Source organism: Ranitomeya imitator, chromosome 1, assembly GCF_032444005.1.
Source record: "Ranitomeya imitator isolate aRanImi1 chromosome 1, aRanImi1.pri, whole genome shotgun sequence".
Classification (NCBI taxonomy): domain Eukaryota; kingdom Metazoa; phylum Chordata; class Amphibia; order Anura; family Dendrobatidae; genus Ranitomeya; species Ranitomeya imitator.
The window spans coordinates 638889285-638910536 of NC_091282.1; the positions used below are offsets into that span (position 1 = coordinate 638889285).

At 47.5% G+C, this 21252-nt stretch overlaps 1 protein-coding gene across 2 annotated transcripts in view; it reads right to left on the reverse strand.

Moving 5' to 3' along the window:
* Positions 1-20088, reverse strand: part of LOC138638271 (SLAM family member 5-like) — a 109151-nt gene extending 89063 nt beyond the window's left edge. For both annotated transcript variants that reach the window (XM_069727456.1, XM_069727449.1), the window contains exons 1-2: positions 19958-20088; positions 15108-15398 (exon numbers count right to left, since the gene is read on the reverse strand). In XM_069727456.1, the coding sequence (XP_069583557.1) occupies positions 15108-15398; positions 19958-20084 (418 nt within the window). In that variant the 5' untranslated portion in view covers positions 20085-20088. The remainder of the gene's footprint in view (positions 1-15107; positions 15399-19957) is intronic.
* Positions 20089-21252: the final 1164 nt, after the last annotated feature.

The window sequence follows — 21252 nt, forward strand, 5'->3', positions numbered from 1 at the left end:
GTTGTTTGTGATCGCTTCTCTAAGATGGTCCATTTGGTACCCTTGTCTAAATTGCCTTCCTCCTCTGATTTGGTGCCATTGTTCTTCCAGCATGTGGTTCGTTTACATGGCATTCCGGAGAACATCGTTTCTGACAGAGGTTCCCAGTTTGTTTCGAGGTTTTGGCGAGCCTTTTGTGCTAGGATGGGCATTGATTTGTCTTTTTCCTCGGCTTTCCATACTCAGACAAATGGCCAGACTGAACGAACCAATCAGACCTTGGAGACATATCTGAGATGTTTTGTTTCTGCCGATCAGGATGATTGGGTGTCCTTTTTGCCTTTGGCTGAGTTCGCCCTTAATAATCGGGCCAGCTCGGCTACTTTGGCTTCGCCGTTTTTCTGCAATTCTGGTTTCCATCCTCGTTTCTCTTCAGGGCAGGTTGAGTCTTCTGACTGTCCTGGTGTGGATACTGTGGTGGATAGGTTGCAGCAGATTTGGACTCATGTGGTGGATAATTTGACATTGTCTCAAGAAAAGGCTCAACGTTTCGCTAACCGCCGGCGCTGTGTGGGTCCCCGACTTCGTGTTGGGGATTTGGTTTGGTTGTCATCTCGTTACATTCCTATGAAAGTTTCCTCTCCTAAGTTTAAGCCTCGTTTCATTCGTCCGTATAGGATTTCTGAGGTTCTTAATCCTGTGTCTTTTCGTTTGACCCTTCCAGCTTCTTTTTCCATCCATAACGTATTCCATAGGTCATTGTTGCGGAGATACGTGGCACCTGTGATTCCATCCGTTGATCCTCCTGCCCCGGTTTTGGTTGAGGGGGAGTTGGAGTATATAGTGGAGAAGATTTTGGATTCTCGTGTTTCGAGACGGAAACTCCAGTACCTGGTTAAGTGGAAGGGTTATGGTCAGGAAGATAATTCCTTGGTCTTTGCCTCTGATGTTCATGCTGCCGATCTGGTTCGTGCCTTTCATTTGGCTCATCCTGGTCGGCCTGGGGGCTCTGGTGAGGGTTCGGTGACCCCTCCTCAAGGGGGTGGGTACTGTTGTGAATTCTGTGGTCAAGCTCCCTCCTGTGGTCATGAGTGGTACTTCGTCTGGTTCTGTCTATGAGCTTCCTCTGGTGGATGTGAGTGGGGCTGCGGCTTCTGAGTTTCCTTCCTCAGGTGACGAGGTTAAGTCGTTAGGTGCTGTTCTATTTAACTCCACCTTGTTCTTTGTTCCTGGCCTCCAGTCAATGTTCCAGTATTGGTCTTGCTCTCTCCTGGATCATTCTTGTGGCCTGTCTGCCCTGCATAAGCTAAGTTCTGCTTGTGTTACTTTTGTTTGCTATTTTTTCTGTCCAGCTTGCTATATTGGTTTTTCTTGCTTGCTGGAAGCTCTGAGACGCAGAGGGAGCACCTCCGTACCGTTAGTCGGTGCGGAGGGTCTTTTTGCCCCCTCTGCGTGGTTGTTTGTAGGTTTTTGTGCTGACCGCAAAGCTATCTTTCCTATCCTCGGTCTATTCAGTAAGTCGGGCCTCACTTTGCTAAAATCTATTTCATCTCTGTGTTTGTCTTTTCATCTTAACTCACAGTTATTATATGTGGGGGGCTGCCTTTTCCTTTGGGAAATTTCTCTGAGGCAAGGTAGGCTTATTTTTCTATCTTCAGGGCTAGCTAGTTTCTCAGGCTGTGCCAAGGCGCCTAGGTTTTGTCAGGAGCGCTCCACGGCTACCTTTAGTGTGGTATGATAGGATTAGGGATTGCGGTCAGCAGAGTTCCCACGTCTCAGAGCTCGTCCTATGTGATTAGCAACTATCAGGTCATTTTCTGTGCTCGTAACCACCAGGTCCATTGTGATTCTGAATCACCTGTTCATAACAGGTGTGCAGGATCCTTTAGCCCTTGCCAGTTGTCAATGTTCCTTGTGAAGTGTTGGATCACTTTCTGGCTTCTCCTGCTTGCTGCCAAATTCAGCAAAGATAAGTGTTTGGTTTTTGTATCTGTGGCACACTGCTGTGTGCTTGTTTCAGTTTTATTCCTGGTCTGATTGTAGGATTCACTGGAGTTGCAGATTTACGCTCCTATATCTTTTAGTTAGATGTAGGAAGTTTTTGTATATTCTGCTGTGGATGTTTTGAAGGGTTTTAATACTGACCGCACAGAACTCTGTCCTATCTAGCTAGAGTGGCCTCCTGTGCTAAATCCTGTTTTTCTGCCTGTGTATGTTTTTTCCTCTCCGACTCACCGCCAATATTTGTGGGGGGCTGTCTATCCTTTGGGGATTTTCTCTGAGGCAAGATAGTATTCCAATTTCCATCTTTAGGGGTATTTAGTCCTCCAGCTGTGACGAGGTGTCTAGGTGTGTTAGGTACACTCCACAGCTACTTCTAGTTGCGGTGTTAAGTTCAGGATTGCGGTCAGTATAGTGGTCACCTTCTCCAGTGAAAGTTCTCATGCAGCTCCAAGGTCACCGAATCATAACAGCAAGGTCTGCTAGTCTGCACTTTAGCGCAGTGAGATACTCAGACTAAGGCATGTTGATCTTGCATATGCTGGTACATGCATGTAGTAGTCAAATTATTGCAATTTTTGCCTCTACTGAGTCTTTTTGGCAGATTTGGCAGATATCGTGAGTTGGGTTATTCTTTGTTGTCTCAAAAAAGGCCCAGGCTAGGCAACCTTTGCCACCCCTGCAAGTGGCCAGAGTTGGGGCTGAGGATGCAGTGTTTGTCGTGATTGCATCACTTTGTGTCTCTGTGGGAAGCCACAACAGGATCACCTCCACCCCCGGAGGTTAACGTCTGGTAACGAAGGTCTGGATTGTGCTCCAACACTACTTCGTCCGGCCCCGGATCGAACATGAAAAAGTTAGTCCATAAGCTGTCATGACCGGGATGAGAAGGGCCGCTGCACTTGCAGAAATGGGCCAGGTAGGCTGCAGAAGTTCATCTGCTACCTGGCTCTTTCTAGTTGCCCCGTACACTGTACCCATAGTCATGGGGCATGCGGTACCTTTCAGTCATGCAGAAGGCAGGGCACCTGACTACTCGGTCTCTGAGTTCTCTGACAGTCACTCAGGTGGTGGTGGGAGTTGGCGAGTGCAGACCAGTGCAGCGCGAGTGTTCAGGAAGCGAAGCACACCCCTCAGCCTGCTGCACGCTGCCTGTCTGCGGCAAAATTAACTGCTGCCGCTCGTGCTTTTGCTTGTGTACACCCCTTGCTTCTGGGTCCTTATGCCTTCCCCTGGACAACAGGGGATGCATCCTCAGCAGTTCCGGGCCCGGTATGGTACAAGTGCCCGCGGTCCGGTGCTTCTCCTTACACTCCCCCTCTCCTTTAGCTCGCCTTTCCAAAGACGAGAGTTCTTGCAGTAAAAGTTGGCACTCTTCCATTTCTTGCACAATCCAGTGCCAAATAAACTTGTCCTGTTCATAGCAGGTAGGGGGTATTCCTGCAGTCGTCTGTTCAGTACAACATAGGTCAGGTTGAGTGGCAGAGTCAGACTGAATATTGAAAGGTGAGGGTGCACTCAGTTCCACAGGAACAGCCATCTCTGGAGTTTCTGGTTGCCCCATCTCCCCTGGACTGATGACTGTGGTGCTTTCTGAGTCTGAATAAGGTGTAAAAGATTCCTCCTCTTCTTTGTCAGGAGCAGGAGGACTAGGCGCCTTGGTCAGGTCAGATCTTCTCTCTTATGTTGCGGTGAACTATTCGGGTAGGCGCCTCTTCTCCCTCAGGTTGAATCTCATACACCGGACCAGCGTTGTCAACTCGGTATTTCCCCCGATATGGAGTTTTCTCCCACCAGTAGTTCAGCTTGCCCCATGGCCTCTTGTTTCGGACCAGCACTCGATCCCCTGCTTTAGGAGCTGTCTCTCAGAAGGGTGGTGCTTCATGGTGTTCGAGTTTTCGGAACTTAGTCTGGACCAGCCGATTAAGTGTCTGCAACCGATGTCTATGTTCTCGGACCCAGGAAGATACCCTGTCCGTGGGTAGTCCTATTCTGGGTTCAGCTCCAACTCAGTGATCTCTCGCCCCTTCCACCCGAACAGTAGGGTGCACAGAGTATATCCTGTAGTGAGGTGCACCCGGTTGTTGTACACCCAGACCAATTCAGCCACATACTCAGGCCAAAGGACTTTCCGGGCTTCTTCCAATGTTTTCAGCATTTGAATCAGTGTATGGTTAAAGTGTTCACAGGCTCCATTCCCCTGGGGGTGATAGGGTGTCATTCTCGACTTTTCAATTTGGTAAAGACGGTGTAATTCTTCCATCACTTTGGCATTGCTGACAGGCCTCTTCTACCACAGTCTTCAAGTGGAGGTGATAGACCAGCTTCTGTAGCCACTGGAATGTCTTCTCCGGACCAAAGTGAGCCCCTCTCTCATGAGCCTCTGTGGCCACTATGTGGATTAGCTTCTCAGGCAGCAAAAACTGCCAAGCGACCACCAACTCACGCACCAACTGCACTTTCAGGCCCTCCTTCAATTGGAGCATCTCCCATTGTCTGAGAATCTGCAAAGAGAGAGCCGCTTCAATTCTACCCACTGTCTCAGCTGGGCAAGTTCTGTGTCTTCCTGCTGCAGCTGTACCCAATCATCTCGAGGTCGTCCTAACTCCTGTTCCCCGGATACCTCGCCGATCTGTTCCAGCATCGTCATCTACAACCTGGCGAAGTCCCGGAAGCCTGGAATCTCTTCTGCCTCCAATTCTTCATCCTCATCATGGCCCGGGTGCTCATTTGTCACTCTGGATAAAGGATTAGCGTGTATATTCTCAGCTCTTTTCCGCTACGCAATCTTGTACTGGTATTTCGCCATGCAGGCCACCCATCTTTGTTCCAGGGCTCCCAGTTTGGCATTTTCCAGATGAGCCAATGTGTTGTTGTCTGTTCGCATCAAGACTTTGGACCCTGACAGGTATTCAGCAAACATTTCAGTCATCGCCCATACCAGCGCCAGCAGTTCCAGTTTCAAGGAACTGTAGTTGTCGGGGTTCCGCTCTGAGTCGTAGAGAGATCGGCTCACGTAGGGAATCACTCGCTCTTTCCCGTCTTGCACTTGAGAGAGCATTGCCCCAGACCATGGAGACTTCTGTCGGTGTGTAAAATGAAGGGTTGCGAGAATCCTGCGTAGGCAGTATTGGTGCTTCTGTCAGGGCCATCTTCAAAACCTGGAAGGCTTCCTCCTGCCTGCTCCCCCACTGAATAGTTTGATTCTTCACCCTGGACGATACTCCTTTGAGCAGCTCTAACAACAGATTAGCGATGCAAGTAAAGTTTTCCACGAACCTCCGGTAATATCCAGTTAGCCCCAGAAAGCCAGCACATACTTCACTGTCTTTGGGGTGGGCTAGTCCTGTACTGCTGCTTCTTCGATCTTCTCACGGGCAGGCCTCACCCCATCAGTGGATACAACGTGTCCAAGATACTCGATCTGTTTGCGGAAGAGGTGACACTTTTGGGGCTTCACTTTCAAACCATGTTTTTGTAGTCGACACTTGCTGTAGCCGCTGGAGATGTTCTTCAAAGGTGGCTGCATAGACAATGATATCATCCAGATAGATAAGCGTTGCTTCAAAGTGCAGATCCCCCAAGCACCTCTCCATCAGGTGTTGAAACGTCCCAGGAGCATTGGTCAGTCCAAAGGGCATTCGATTGAACTCAAATAGTCCCATAGGCAGAATGAACATGGTCTTCGGCCGATCATGTTAGGCCATGGGCACCTGCCAATATCCGCTTGCCAGATCTAGGAAAGAAAAGTATTTAGCTTTTCCTAAAGCAGACAAGGATTCTTCAATCCAGGGAAGGGGATATGAATCTCGTACCGTACAGGCATTCAGATGCCGGTAGTCGACACAGAAGCACATGGTCCTGTTTTTTTTTCGTACTAGCACAATGGGGAGCCCACGGCCTTTGATTCTCCCAAATGACTCCACTCTGCAGCATGTGGGACAACATTTCTTTCACCTCTTGACACATATGAGATGGGATCTGGCGGTATCTTGCTCGAATCGGGGCAGTATTTCCTGTAGGTATGTCATGGATCATGGCAGTGGTGCACCCGAACTCATCCTCATTAGAAGACATCCTGGTAGTGCTCCAGCATGACCTCCACCTGTTGCACCTGCTGCGGGGACAGTCCCGACAGTTCGGCCCGCATTTGTTCCAAGATACGGCGCCCCTCTCTTGTGCTTCTAGGCAGCTGCTCTAGGGCCATGGTAGCAGCTATAGTCCACGGATCTCCCAATTTCACTGTTAATTGGACAGTCTCTGGCGGCACCTGTTCTTCAGGCATGCCCAGCACCTGTGCCACCTCACTCCTGGACAAAAGGGTCAAACTATCTTCCCCTAGGTTGACACACCGCACCACTACGTTACTGTCATGAACAGTGGCCAAGGTCGAGGAATCCGAGGGTATTTGGTCTGCTGCGGTTGGCTCAATCTGGACTTTCACCCCTTCAAGCGGTGTACAGGCTCGTATGGCAGGGTGAGCACTGTCTGACCCGGCGGTAAGATGAGGTTGACTGAAGTGGGGACTACCACCTTTCCTAGGATCTTCCTGTCGCTTGATTTCTCCTGCGCCTGGGCAACTCAAATCAATTGCTGGAACACCTTCCTTTGGTGGGTTTGGGGGCTCCACTGGTCCAGAAAGGCATCTGGTGGCTCACTGATCAGCAGGGTTCCGATTTCTTTCAACATATTCATCCCCAGGGTCAGCGGTGAGCTGTCATCAAAGTCACCGGCAAGCAGCACTACCTTTTTATAGCCTACATCTTTGCTGCAAACGGTCACTTGCATCCAGACCACCTCCGCAACTGGGATGGGCATTTGGTTAGACTTCTTTAGCTTAATGACAGGGCCCCTTTCGGGCTGTGTGGCCCCTGAAAAATGATGTCTGAAGTATGCTTCGGTCATTGTTGTGACCTGGGAACCGGTGTCAACTAAGCAACGAATGGCCCGGCCGTCCATTTCGGCCCAGATGAGAGGGTTCAGGGAAAGTAATCTTTAGGGACTACCTTCTCTCCTTCTTGGATGTTCAGGCTCCGGGCATCGCCCCCCCGGCCATGGAGACCACTAGTTTAAAGGCTGCCGGGTGAGCGGCCTTCCATGTTTCAGACACCCTCAGGCAGGGCCGCCATCAGGGCATTACAGCCGTGACTGGCGTATGGGGCCCGGTGGGCAGAGGGGGCCCGCATCGGGCCCCATCTCATCTGCTCACCGGGCCCCTACCGGCAGCCACAGGCTAAACCGTGCCCTTAGCGGAGCTGCAGCTGTCTAACGCTATTGACGTGCGGGCCCGCACCCGCACGTCAATAGTTAACAGCCGCCTGCCAATCTGAGGCTGGCAGTTGACGTCAGCCGCAGCATGCATGTCGCCGGCGTCTGACGTCATTGTGAGAGAGAGCTTCGCCCGCCGCAGGAGCGCGGTCAGGTGAGAACTTTTTTTTTTTATTTATTGAGAGCAGCGATCCGGGGGGCCCAGGGCAGAATGCTGGAAACAGGGGCAGAAAGCTGGACACAGAGGCAGAACGCTGGACACAGAGGCAGAACGCTGGACACAGGGGCAGAACGCTGGACACAGGGGCAGAACGCTGGACACTGGGGCAGAACGCTGGACACAGGGGCAGAACGCTGGACACAGGGGCAGAACGCTGGACACAGGGGCAGAAAGCTGGACACAGGGGCAGAGCGCTGGACACAGGGGCAGAAAGCTGGACACAGGGGCAGAACGCTGGACACAGGGCCAGAATGCTGGACACGGACAGAATTGAGATACGGGGCATGATTGGAGACACGGGGCAGGATGAAAGACATGGCGGCATGACTGGAGACACTGGGGCATGACTGGAGACAGATGGGGCAGGATTGGAAACAGATGGGGCAGAATGGAGACACAGGGGGCATGATTGCAGACATGGGGGCATGATTGGAGATGGGGCAGAATGGAGATACGGGCATGATTGGAAACACTGGGGGCAGGATTGGAGACAGATGGGGCAGGATCATGGGGCAGGATGGATACGATGGAGACAGATGGGGCAGGATCATGGGGCAGGATGGAGACAGATGGGGCAGGATGGGGAGATCATATGGGGCAGAATGGATACTCATGAGGGCAGGATGGGAGAACATATGGCTGACACCAGGAATGAGACACACGGGGGCTAGGATGGCGAATATTATTACCATAGGGGCTAATTAAGGGATATTATTACTGCAGTGATGTATTTATTTTATTTTTTGAGTATACTGTTTTAAATGGGGGGCGGTCCTGTTACCGTGTAGATTGATACTATGTTGCCTTCTTCATGTGGTGTAATGTAGAAGATGGAAAATTAAGTAATGTGTTCTGCAAGAGGAACTCGAGATAACGGTGTTATTTCCTGCATGAAGTGATGGCAGTCTGTGCTGGATGAAAGATGAAAAACAAAGGTGAAGGACTTCACCTAGAGGCGTCACTGGTGAGTCAGTGTGTTACCTATACACTGACACTATACACTGTATACTATATACAGTGGTCCTGTGTACAATGTCACCAGTGATCACTGTATTACCTATACACTATATACAGAGCTCCTGTTTATAATGTCGCTGGTGATCACTGTATTACCTGTACACAGACACTGCATACTAAGTACAGATCTCCTGTGTATAATGGCACTGATGGTGATAGTATTGTGGGTTTTTTTTTATTACTCATCAGTATTGTAGTATTCAGTCACTATGTGGTAGTAATATGTGGTCTTGTCATGATGTTGTGGTATTTGTTCCTTGTATTTGATATTATTCGATCACTGTGGTGGTAATATGTCATCTGGTCATAGTGCTGTGGTATTTGTTCCTTGTATGTGGTGGTATAGGTCATTTTAAAAATTGAAAAATAAATAAAAATATACCTAAATTGTATTGCATAATTTAACAAATATTTAATAGGTTACAGTAGAGTAGGGCCTGGCCAAAAGTGTCTACCTTGTCATTTTGGTGGCTTAAAAAATCTTTTGGCCAAAACAAAAGCTTCCAGCTATATGTGCGATCTGGTGATGGGAACTGTCAATGTGTGATAGGTGAGAAGTGGAGATTTTCCAAGAGAGAGTGGTGGGACTGTGGACAGTTCGAGGGGTGGAGCGTGGAGGCGGGGCTGGAGTGGAGACTGGGTGGAGTCTCAAGGGGGCCCCGAAAATTTGGCCAGTATGGGGCCCCAAAATTTCTAGTGGCAGCCCTGCCCTCAGGCATAATGTCCAATGTCTCCACATCTGAAACAGATCACCAGTCTCTCTGTCTTAGGCTGTCTCATGTCCTGACGGAATGGAACAGGCAAACTGGACTTGGGGTTGATTCTGTCTCTGGACGGATCTGGAGCCACAGGAGGGTTTTTTCTGAAGTCAGACAACTCTTCCCGCATTCCTTGTATCTAGGAAAAACATGCAGGGATTAGTGCGCAAGTGCTCTCGCAGTGCCTGTTTAAGCAATGGGCTTCTAAGACCGGCTATCAGTAGTCTCTCAAGATCACATTACGGGGCCCCACACCCACATCATCCCACTTAGTAATTGCCGCGTGGATCTCTTGCAAGGCATTCATATACTTGGTCACGGACTCCCCCTCACTCTTTACATGGTTGAATGAGCACATGCGTAATTTCCCAAAGTCTGTGGGATCCCCATGCATCTCCTCTAAGATCTGCAACACCTTGGTAAAAGTGTTCCGCTCATGTGGGGGCCGAAACATCACAGAACATCTTGTTTCTCTTTCCAGGGCCATCACAGCAATCTCTGCCTGCATCGTAGAGGTCATAGGGTGCATTCTCAGCATCCCCTCGACCCGCTCAGTCCAGTCCCACAGCAGTGAATTGCTCCCAGTGAATTTTGTGAGTTTGCTGAGCAAGGCCCCCAATGGCAAGGTGGCTCTTGGGACACTCATGGCGGCTTGGTCTGCTGTCTCTGCGCTTGTGGTCAGCATCCTGCCAACTACGCCAAGTGTAAGCAGGTTGCGGGATACAGTGACGTAAGAAAGGCAGAGCAAGCCTTATGAGCAATAAACAAGATAACGGCAATTCCTTAAATCAATTATCGTGTCAAAGGCTTCCCAGTTTTCTGCTGAAGCTTGGAGGGCGGCGGTGCAGACAATGGCCACTGCGGTGCTGTTCCAGTGGGGTCCTATAAACATCCATCTTCTGGCAGCAGCGGTCGGTCTCTGGTACCTTCTGCTGAGCCCCTAGTCTATAAGTTGGCGCAGCTGGGATGAGAAGGGCCGCGACATTTGCAGGGTCCAACGTGAGGTGATCAGCAGCAATGGGCCAGGTAGGCTGCAGAAGTTCGTCTGCTACCCGGATCTTTCTAGGCAGCCCATACACTGTACTCCCAGTCACAGGGCATGCGGCACCTCTCAGTCACGCAGAGGCAGGGCACCCGACACCTAGGTCTCTTACAGTCACTCGGGTGGTGGCGGGAGCTTGCGGGCGCAGACCGATGCGGCGCAAGTGCTCGGTGAAAGGAGCACACCCCTCAGCCTGCTGCACGCCGCCTGTCTGCGCCAAAACTATCTGCTGATGTGCGCGCTTTTGCTTGTGTACGCCCCCTGCTTCTGGGTCCTTATGACTTCCCCCGGACAACAGGGGATGCAGCCTCAGCAGTTCCGAACCCGGCATGGTACAAGTGCCCGCAGTCTGGTGCTTCTCCTTACAATACAGCACCACTATCCTAGCCAAATTAATAACAAAAGCATTAGTGGAAACGCGATCATTTACCGAACTGTGAATGAATTATGCCAACTTTGAGGAAAAATGCTCTGGAAACTGAACACAAATCCAAATGTGCTACGTTCATGTCTTATTTGACATTGGTTAACGTTTTCCGAACAAGTTCACTCATCTCTAATAACGATTACGCTATGACTGGCAGTGTATGAAATAATGAGTACCCTATGACTGGTAGTGTAGGAAATGATGAGTACACTATGACTGGCAGTGTATGAGATGAAGAGTACATTATGGCTGGCAGCGTATGAGATGATGAACACACTATTTCTCAAAGTGTATGAGATGATGAGTATGTGTGGGATGACCAGGGCCGTAGTCATGGCTGAGATTAGCAGGTCTTGCGCGCCTCTTGCGCGTCTGTCACATGCAGATAACGTCCCATGGTCAATGTACTTGGCTCTTTATTGTTTGCACCATCTGGGACTTTTCTCCATTGCCTAAGGTCCCATCCAGTCATTTGCATACAAACAGAGACACAGTCCAGTTGCAACTTGAAACATAAAACTTTACTTTCTTCTTTGCACAGCTCATCCTTAACAGACACAACATTTGCATAGTGTTTCTTACGACTCACACTTTCCACTTTCCCTGCAATCTTCCCTTAGTCCTTCAGTACGTGCCCGGGTCGTACCGCCTCTTGCGGTAATGCAGCGTCCTTCCTGTCCAGATTCTCTGCGCTTGGGCGTTCCCTTGTCCGCTTTGACCCGGATCTGAGGGCGTCAGCCCAGGCAATGATCTGCCACATATCGAGCGACCTTCGTTCCCATACTGCTTTGGACACGCTGCTACTTCTGCTTCACCACTGCTGTACCCTGTGCTGGTTTAGCTGCACTTCTGTCCACTAAGCCCTGCATGGCTGGGTCCTTCCCGCACCTGCTGCAGGATGCGGCTTGTAGAAGCACGGAACCCATTTAGTCTCACGTGCGGTAAACAAAAAATGGGTGGTGTTCCAGTTTCTTATAAGTGTTCTTTTGTCAAGCTGAGCTTTAGAAAGGATACTTCGTGTTCGAAATGCATAGCCATTTATCATGTTACATCATGTCTGTCATCATCTTTCTTTTTAATTTTGATAAATGAAATTGAATTTTATAAGAACCTGGAACAACACCCATTTCCCTTTAACAATGGTCATCCCTGACCATTTCTGCATCATTACATTATTTTTACAAGTTTACTCCGTGCAGGGGTCTCCTAAACCTCACAGAGGTGGCATTCACATACATTTTGTAATTTGCGCCGTGCTCCCGAATAAAGCCGTACCCCTGCTCAATTTTGGTATGGACTAACTGCCCACGAGTGCGACACCCAAGCGTAGCGTCCTCTCGTTGGCGCAGTTTTGCCCAAATTTCCCTTTCCCTCTGCTTCTTTACCTCTATGATGCCTGCGATCCAGGCGGACTTTCCGGCGGTTGGAAATGGGCCTTCCATCGTTTGATGAAAATGCGAAGTACCCAGCGCAGAGCCTGCACTGGACGCGGGCCTGGCCTCCCGATCCTGACTAACACAAGACAGATCAAGAGGCACCGGATCACTATTCAGAGGGCCGTTTCCCAATATAGGAAGTCGAGAGACAGTCCGGCCTGGCAGAGTAGAAGGACACGGCAGGGACCAGCCTTCTGTGGTCAAAGGCCGAGGTGCACTCACCGCCATTCATCTTAGTGGTCCAGACGCGCCTGTCCCCCTACCATTGTATCCTTTTCCGGATGCTGCTGCGCACTCCTGATGATGTAGTGCTGGCTTGGCCTTCACTTCCACTTTAGGCTCCTCCGGGGTTGTCCCTGGTTCCCGTCCCCGACGATGCTGAGGAACTGACTCTGGACGAAGAGGTTCCAGTTCCCACAAATGGGGTTTCGGCTTGGCTCCTTCTCCCAGCATGGGCTCTTTCAGGGCGGTTGCTGTCTCCACTCCCATTGACGAGGCTCCTGGCATCGGTGTTCCTGCTCCAGATTATATTGTAGCTCTAACTCCGGCAGCCGCCAGTGGCTCTCCTCTGCAGGTAACAAGTCCATTCTTGCAGCGCAATCCTACTGTCGTCCAGTCCAGGTTCTCTCCTCCTTCTGCCGCCACTTCTATTCTACACGGCCTATGCCTCCACAGTGAGAGGTGCAGGAGTGGTGCATCACTGCTGTCGCTGTGTCTCATAATGGTGCCACGCAGTTGCACACGGGATTTTCTTCTGGGCCCCACCCGTTCCAGGGTGAGGTCGCTTCCGCTCACTCCCCCCATTCCTTGGCAATCTGTTGTAAGGGGTGGGACTATCATCTTCTCCAGCACTCCTACCAGGGACAGGTGCCATGATTAGGTCACCGACTCTGCCAGATAACTACTCGCACCATTTCTCCATCAGCATGCCCACGAAGGGTGGGATCATAGCTGCAGTCTTCAATTTGCATGCCATTCTCTGCCATCTTTAGAGCCGCCATCTTTGCCATCACAGTGTCAGTAACATTCAAGGTTTTAGTCAAGTCCAGTATATCAGACACATTCACATTTTCAAAAGCAAAAGAAAAAAAGTGGTTAGCACTCACCAAACCCGATGCTGTAAAAAGTCTTTATTTTGACATGGACATGGACAGGGAGAAAATGATGCGCTTCCACAGATCCCAATCCCGGGATCATTTTCTTCATCCTTTTCACATAAACTATATTTTCCATGGCATTCCCATGCTGCACAATTTCGGGATCCTACTGACTATGCCAAGTGTGAGGGACATCACATGCAGATAACGTCCCATGGTCAATGTACTTGCCTCTTTATTGTTTGCACCGTCTAGGCCTTCTCTCCATTGCCTAAGGTCTCCTCAAGTTGTTTGCGTACAAACAGAGACACAGTTCAGTTGCAACTTGAAACATAAAACTTTACTTTCTTCTTTGCACAGCTCATCCTTAACAGACACAGCATTTGCATAGGGTTTCTTATGATTCACACTTTCCACTTTCCCTGCACTCTTCCCTTGGTCCTTCAGTACATACCCGGGTTGTACCGCCTCTTGCGGTAACGCAGCATCCTCCCTGTCCAGATTTTCTGCGCTTGGGCATTCCCTCGTCCGTTTTGACCCGCATCTGAGGGCATCAGCCCATGTGATGATCTGTCACATCCAGCCACCTGTGTCCCCATACTGCTGTGGACCCACTGCTACTTCTGCTTCACCACTACTGTACCCTGTGCTGGTTTGGCTGCACTTCTGTCCACTGAGCCATGCATGGCTGGGTCCTTCCCTTAAATGTTATGGGGCTGCTGGATGGCTTGGGCTTAAAGCCCACCTGAGCTGTATGGGCTCCCTAGCCCCTCTGCCCTAGCTAGGGAACTGTTTCTCCCTTATCCCAAGCTAACCCCTCCAACAGTTAATTAGTTATACCACTTATTATAATACCGTGTCATGGGCCCCATCTAGTGGGCCAAACAGGGTACTATGTTTTCCCTATGCTCATCATTATATATTAGCGAAACGTAAATATAAATACACAGTTTTACATAAAGGTAACATTTTACATGGAGGGAGGGAATAGAGTATCACACGGTCCCGGTATACTCCTTACAAGTACACTATGGCTGGCAGTGTATAAGATGATGAGCACGCTATGGCTGTCAGTGTATGAGATGATGAGCACACTATGGCTGTCAGTGTATGAGATGATGAGCAAACTATGGCTGTAAGTGTATGAGATGATGAGCACACTATGGCTGGCAGTGTATGAGATGATGAGTACACTATGACTGGTAGTGTATGAGATGATGAGTACACTATGACTGGCAGTGTATGAGATGATCACACTATGGCTGGCAGTGTATGAAATGATGAGCACACAATGGCTAGCAGCGCATGAGATGATGAGCACACTATGGCTGGCAGTGTATGAGATGATGAGCACACTATGGCTGTGTAAGCCCGCAAGGGCAGGGTCCTCGCCCCTCTGTATCAGTCCGTCATTCTTAGTTTGTTTACTGTATGTGATATTTGTAACTTGTATGTAACCCCTTCTCATGTACAGCACCATGGAATCAATGGTGCTATATAAATAAATAATAATAATAAAAATAATAATGATGAGCACACTATGGCTGGCAGTGTATGAGATGATGAGTACACTATGGCTGGCAGTGTATGAGATGATGAGTACACTATGACTGGTAGTGTATGAGATGATGAGCACACTATGGCTGGTAGCGCATGAGATGATCACACTATGGCTGGCAGTGTATGAAATGATGAGCACACAATGGCTAGCAGCGCATGAGATGATGAGCACACTATGGCTGGCAGTGTATGAGATGAGAATACACTATTGCTGGCATTAAACCTACAAATTTTTTTGGGAAAGGAAAAACTGAGAGAAGCAAAAGGAAACTGGTGTTAATGGTGAGGGGCAGATGACTTACGGTAGACTTGGAGCTGGTACTGTGCTGTATGCATTTCTCCATTGTGGAGCTTTATACTGGCGCTGTATATCCCATTGTCTTCCTGCTGCAGATTTAATATAATTAATGAGCCATCCGGGTCACTCGCAAGCTTCCCCCTGTATGTTCTCGTTGCATTGAGGGGTTTTTGTGGTCCTGTTGATGCAATGCGATTATGACCAAAAAGCCAGGTGATATCATTTATGTCCATCTCAGGCACTTCTAGTGTTACATTGTTGCCATTCACCCCAGTTACATTTGTCGTCTTGACATCTATAAAGGAGCATTTAAAAACAAGGGATAAAAGAGAAGGGAGTCAGTTCAACAGGTACAATGACACTAGTACTGTGGAAGGAGCAATGGACGGAGCCACGCAGGTCAGGGCAGCAAACAGCAGTCAAACGAAGAAGAAAATCTACGGCGATGGATCCTCAAGTAAATAAAATCTTCAGTTTATTAAGAGAAAATGCCCATACAGCAGACAGACCGATTCACATAGGATCTACAAAAACCAACGCGTTTCGGCGTATAGCACTAGTCATGGTATGAAATGAATGAATATACAACGGCAATAAATACGCTGGATTTCGGTCACATGTATGTTTATCATCCAATCAGAGGAAATTGTAGGTCCAACATATTAAATTATAAACAGAAGAATATCCAAATAAGGCATCGAAAAAGAAACATTCCTCTTTATATTGTAATAATAGACCTTGCCTCACATGTAAAACTGATGGGGCTCTAGTTTCTGAGGGAAAAATCCAGGATGATTCTCTTTTGAGGATTTTTCTTTTTCGATCTCCTTCCCTAATTGGCCTTGACACCCTTTCAGTGCCTGCTAATTGTAATGGAAAGATATCTCCTTTGTGCACATGCAAAAAGTGTTCGGACACAGCCAAAGGCACTAGAAGGGGGTGCATTCCCAAGGGCAATATATAAAAAATGGTCAGAATATCTACAGTATATGTGGAGTGTCCCATTATCCGTATTTATCACTGACTGCTGAAAACCACACAGATGAATTTTTCACTAGGTGAAATATTGGGAACCTGGGTGGATCATTACCTTCAGTCCATAATTTTCCAGGCTATATTAGCAACACTAAGACTGACTTTTCTACTTTTGACAATTTTGAATGGAATTCTTCCTATAATTGGTTAAGATGTGATGTGGTTAGTTTGTATCTATCTATGCTGCATAATGTAAGAATAAACACAGGACATATCCAACATTTATAAAGGATTTTCTCATTTCGGAGGTTACATTTTTACTCTCACACTTATTTTTTTTTTTTTATAAAAAAAATTTCTGCAAAAACAGGGTGTGAGTATGGGGGCCAAAATATTCCCCTTCTTTAGTAAACATTGTTATGGGGTCTGGGAGGAGAAATTTCTACTTAGTGATTTCAAGCCTTTTGATACCAGTATTATATGGTATGGTCGTTTCGTAGACGACCTTCTATTGATATGGGATGATACATCTGACAAAGTTTCTCTTTTTCTTACTTGTATTAACTCTAATCCATATAATCTTCAATTTACCATTTTTTTATTCTAATATTTTTTTTTATTATTTTTCATTAATTGGTAATCCCTCTTCCAAAAGGGTTAACATAATATTTTGTAGATAACCCACTGCTGCCAACTCTATAGTCAAGCCACAGTCCTGCCATCCCTCCCATATTATTACAAATATTCCAGAGGGAGAATGAATATGTCAGTGTTGCCAAGAAGAATGGGCAGCTTTACCATCTGAGAAAATAAAGAACCTCATCCACAATTACCACAATAGATTTCAAGCTTTCATTGATGTTAGAGGGGGCAATACATGGTATTAAAGGGAACCTGTCACCTGAATTTGGCGGGACCGGTTTTCGGTCATATGGGCAGAGTTTTCGGGTGTTTGATTCACCCTTTCCTTACCCGCTGGCTGCATGCTGGCCGCAATATTGGATTGAAGTTCATTCTATGTCCTCCGTAGTACACGCCTGCGTAAGGCAATCTTGACCGAAAACCGGTCCCGCCAAATTCAGATGACCGGTTACCTTTAAGAAATGGGGTATGTGAACTTTTGATCAGGGTCATTTGGATGTTTTGGGTTGTCATTATGATTTAAAAAGAGAAAACACAGTAGTTTGACAATAAATGGCTTCACCCAACCACTAACCATGAGTGGAGAAAAGGTTTTGGTGTTATCATTCATATTCTCTGAAAAAAGGCCAAGAAAGCAAAAATTCTGCCGGTGTATGTAAACTTTTGAGCACAACTGCAACAGCAACACTCTGTATTTTCAATGGAGCTGTCACTATAACTTATTATTTTTATAATGTAATTAAGTACAAAGTGATAAAATATTTTAACAGCAACACACTGTATTTTAGTTGGAGCTGTCACTACCATCTTATTATGCTAATTGTGGCTAATTTTTTCAGGTTATAAAAATCATCAAGGTCTAAACATCGGCTGCATCCAGGGCCGGATTTAGACAAAGTGGGGCCCTGGGCAAAAGTTTAAAGTGGGGCCCCAAATGCTAACATATCGCACCATCACACAGAAACATTTCTGTTGCATTTACAAACACTAAGTAAATTCCGCTAAACGAGTGTGATCGACAATATTGAAGTCGCTCGACACTTCTTTCCCGGCCTCTTGGAGTATGTGCACACGTTCAGTAATTGGCAGTGCTTTGGATGCAGAAAATGTCCACTGTCGGCTATTGAACGCAGGTGAATCCGCATGTGTTCATTGAACCATGCGGATTCACTGCGTCCAATACATTGTACGGGTTAAATTTATCTTGGGGAGACAAATAAAGATAAATTGACAGCCTGCGGTCTGAAAAGATGCGCCGCATGTCCATCTCCATGGGTTTGCTGCGGGTGTGCAGGCATAGTAGGTATGGGATTTCTTGAAATCCCATCCACTATGCTGTAGCATCTGGCCGCTGCACAAGTACACAACGTCCAACCCCACATCATTTACTGACCGTGTGCACCTACCCTTACTCCGGCTGAGGAAGAATGGTACAGATAGTCCTCGATACAGTATAATGCAGGTCCCATATAGTACATATAGTAAAATGCACTCCCCATGATCCTTCATAAAGTATAATGCAGCCCCCTCAGAGTATACTGCAGCCCCCCCATAGAGTATACTGCAGCCCCACACACAGTATGGAGTATAGAGTATACTGCAGCCCCACACACAGGTCCCACCCCAACAAACACACACAGTACAGTGCAGCCCCCTTCACACACAGTATAATGCAGCCCCCAGAGTATAATTCAGCCCTACACACAGTAAAATGCATTCCCCACCCCCACAAACACACAGTATAGTGCAGCCTCCACACACAGTATAATGCAGCCCCTTTTACACACAGTATAATGCAGCCCCCCCACACACAGCATAATGCAGCCCCCACACACACACAGTATAAGGCAGCCCCCCAGAGTGTAAAGCAGCTCCCTCAGACTATAATGCAGCCCTACACACAGTATAATGCAGCCCCCTACAAGCACACACAGTATAGTGCATCTCTCCACATGCACACAGTATAGTGCAATCCCCCGCACACACAGTATAGTGCAGCCCCCACACACCGTACAATGCAGCCCCCCCCACTATCGTGCAGCAGACACACACCCACCCACAAACATACACACTATAATGCAGACACACACATACACTATAATACACACACAATATATTTACCTCTCCTCCTTGTTCCCTAGCTGCTCTGACATCTGCACTCTGTAGAGCGTCTCAGCGTCTCATCAGCTCCACTACTGAAACACGCGGAGTCACAGGCAGAGAGGGAATAATAGGAGAGGGAGTGTCACATGACACTCTCTCCTCCATCACTGCTTTCAACTTTATCGGCATCTATAATGTCGATATGTTGAATGTGCGATGCGGGGAGGGTGAGGCGCTGGGCCCCTCTTACTCAGGGGTCCCATAGCAGCCACTGGCTGGGGCACCTGGAGGAGCGGGGGCCCTAGGCGGCTGCCTGGTTCGCCTGCCCCTAACACAGGCCCTGGTTGCATCTAGCCTATTGGGGGTGCAAACCCAAAAACCTAGACATAAATAATAAGGGGACAACTTATCTGCATTATCATTTTTGATCTAAACGTACTCTAAAATGGATTGAAGTGGGAATTTTACAATATAACCCTCTTTTTGCGCTTTACCCAACTGGCTAATTTTTGTATTGGAACCCCATTTCCTATATAAGATACGACTAGAATTTGGTGGTTAGTCTGACATTATTTGTTTGATTTATAATAATTAAAAGTTATTTTTTTTAATTAAAAAAAAAAATTCTCTTTCACTCCATTTGGATTAGTCAGTGAATACTTAGTTAAAATTTTGGAGAAACTAAAAATATTTGTTTTTCATGAATCCCAAGTTATCTATTATCATTATGCCGCTCTTACTAGGTATGTGGCCAGGATTCGCCGACATTGGGCTCTTACGTTTCCTTTTCTTTTTTCTCCTTTGGATAAAAGTGCATCTTACTCCACTCGGCTCTCATTAGAAGGATTTTATATACGTGGCCACACACGCTGCGCCTCATGTCATCATACACAAAAAACAGATTTTGTTCACCTGAGGATCCAGCGCTGTAGATTTTCATCTATGTATAAAGAATATAACGCCCTTAGTGCAGGAGAAGTCATAATGCCAGCACCCCGTTCTAGGCAGTGGTGGCAGCTCCAGCTGGCATGCCCCTTACCCACATTCTTAGCTGGCACAGGCTCCCTCCACCACAGACCTCCGCTCCATGACTGTTGACTATCTGATAGCATGGTAATAAATCACAGAACTCACATGTGGCACAAAGAAGAATCGTGAAGCTCCAGAACAAAAGCATCGTGGTCACCACTACTGCCGATAATAACATATGGGGAGAAACGGCGAAGGAGAAGGAAGTGGACGTCTGAGTCTGGCGCTTCATCTGTAGCTTTGCTGTTTTCGTCTGCTGACCTCACACAAAACCCCCGACATAAGCATCATCATCATCATACTACACTTTCCTAATTTCCTGATCAGATATACGTGTATCTATGTATATCTTATATCAGCTGTACATACAAGTGTTTACCATAATTATAGACAGAAGATGCCCAAGTTATATCAGTATGGTCGATATGTCATTATATACAGGAAATGCCCAAGTTATACCAACTGAACATATATAATTATATACAGGAGATGCCCAGGTTACACCAGCTGTACTTATATAATTATAGACAGGACGTGCCCAGGTTATAGCAGCTGAACATATATAATTATAGACAGGACGTGCCCAGGTTATAGCAGCTGAACATATATAATTATATACAGGAGACACCCAGGTTATACCGGCTGTATATATACTGTATGATTATATACACAAGATGCACAGGTTATACTGTCTGTGCACTTATAATTATATAAAGGAGATGCCCAGGTTATTGTTATGACCTGGTGGTCAGGACAATAATGGACCTGGTGGTTAAGAGCATACGGAATGACCTGATAGTTACTGATAATAAAGGACGAGCTCTGGGACGTGGGAACTCTGCTGACCGCAATCCCTAAACCTATCAACCACACTAGAAATAGCCGTGGATTGCGCCTAACGCTCCCTATGCAACTCGGCACAGCCTAAGAAACTAGCTAGCCCTGAAGATAGGAAAATAAAGCCTACCTTGCCTCAGAGAAATTCCCCAAAGGAAAAGGCAGCCCCCCACATATAATGACTGTGAGTAAAGATGAAAAAACAAACACAGAGATGAAATAGATTAAGCAATATGAGGCCCGACTTACTGAACAGACCGAGGATAGGAAAGATTACTTTGCGGTCAGCACAAAAACCTACAAAAAGACCACGCAGAGGGCGCAAAAAGACCCTCCGCACCGAATCACGGTGCGGAGGCGCTCCCTCTGCGTCCCAGAGCTTCCAGCAAGCAAGACAACAAATTAAATAGCAAGCTGGACAGAAAAATAGCAAACCAAAGAAATACAAGCTGGAACTTAGCTTCTGATGGGAAGACAGGTCACAAGAATGATCCAGGAGTGAACTAGACCAATACTGGAACATTGACAGGTGGCCTGGAGCAAAGATCTAAGTGGAGTTAAAT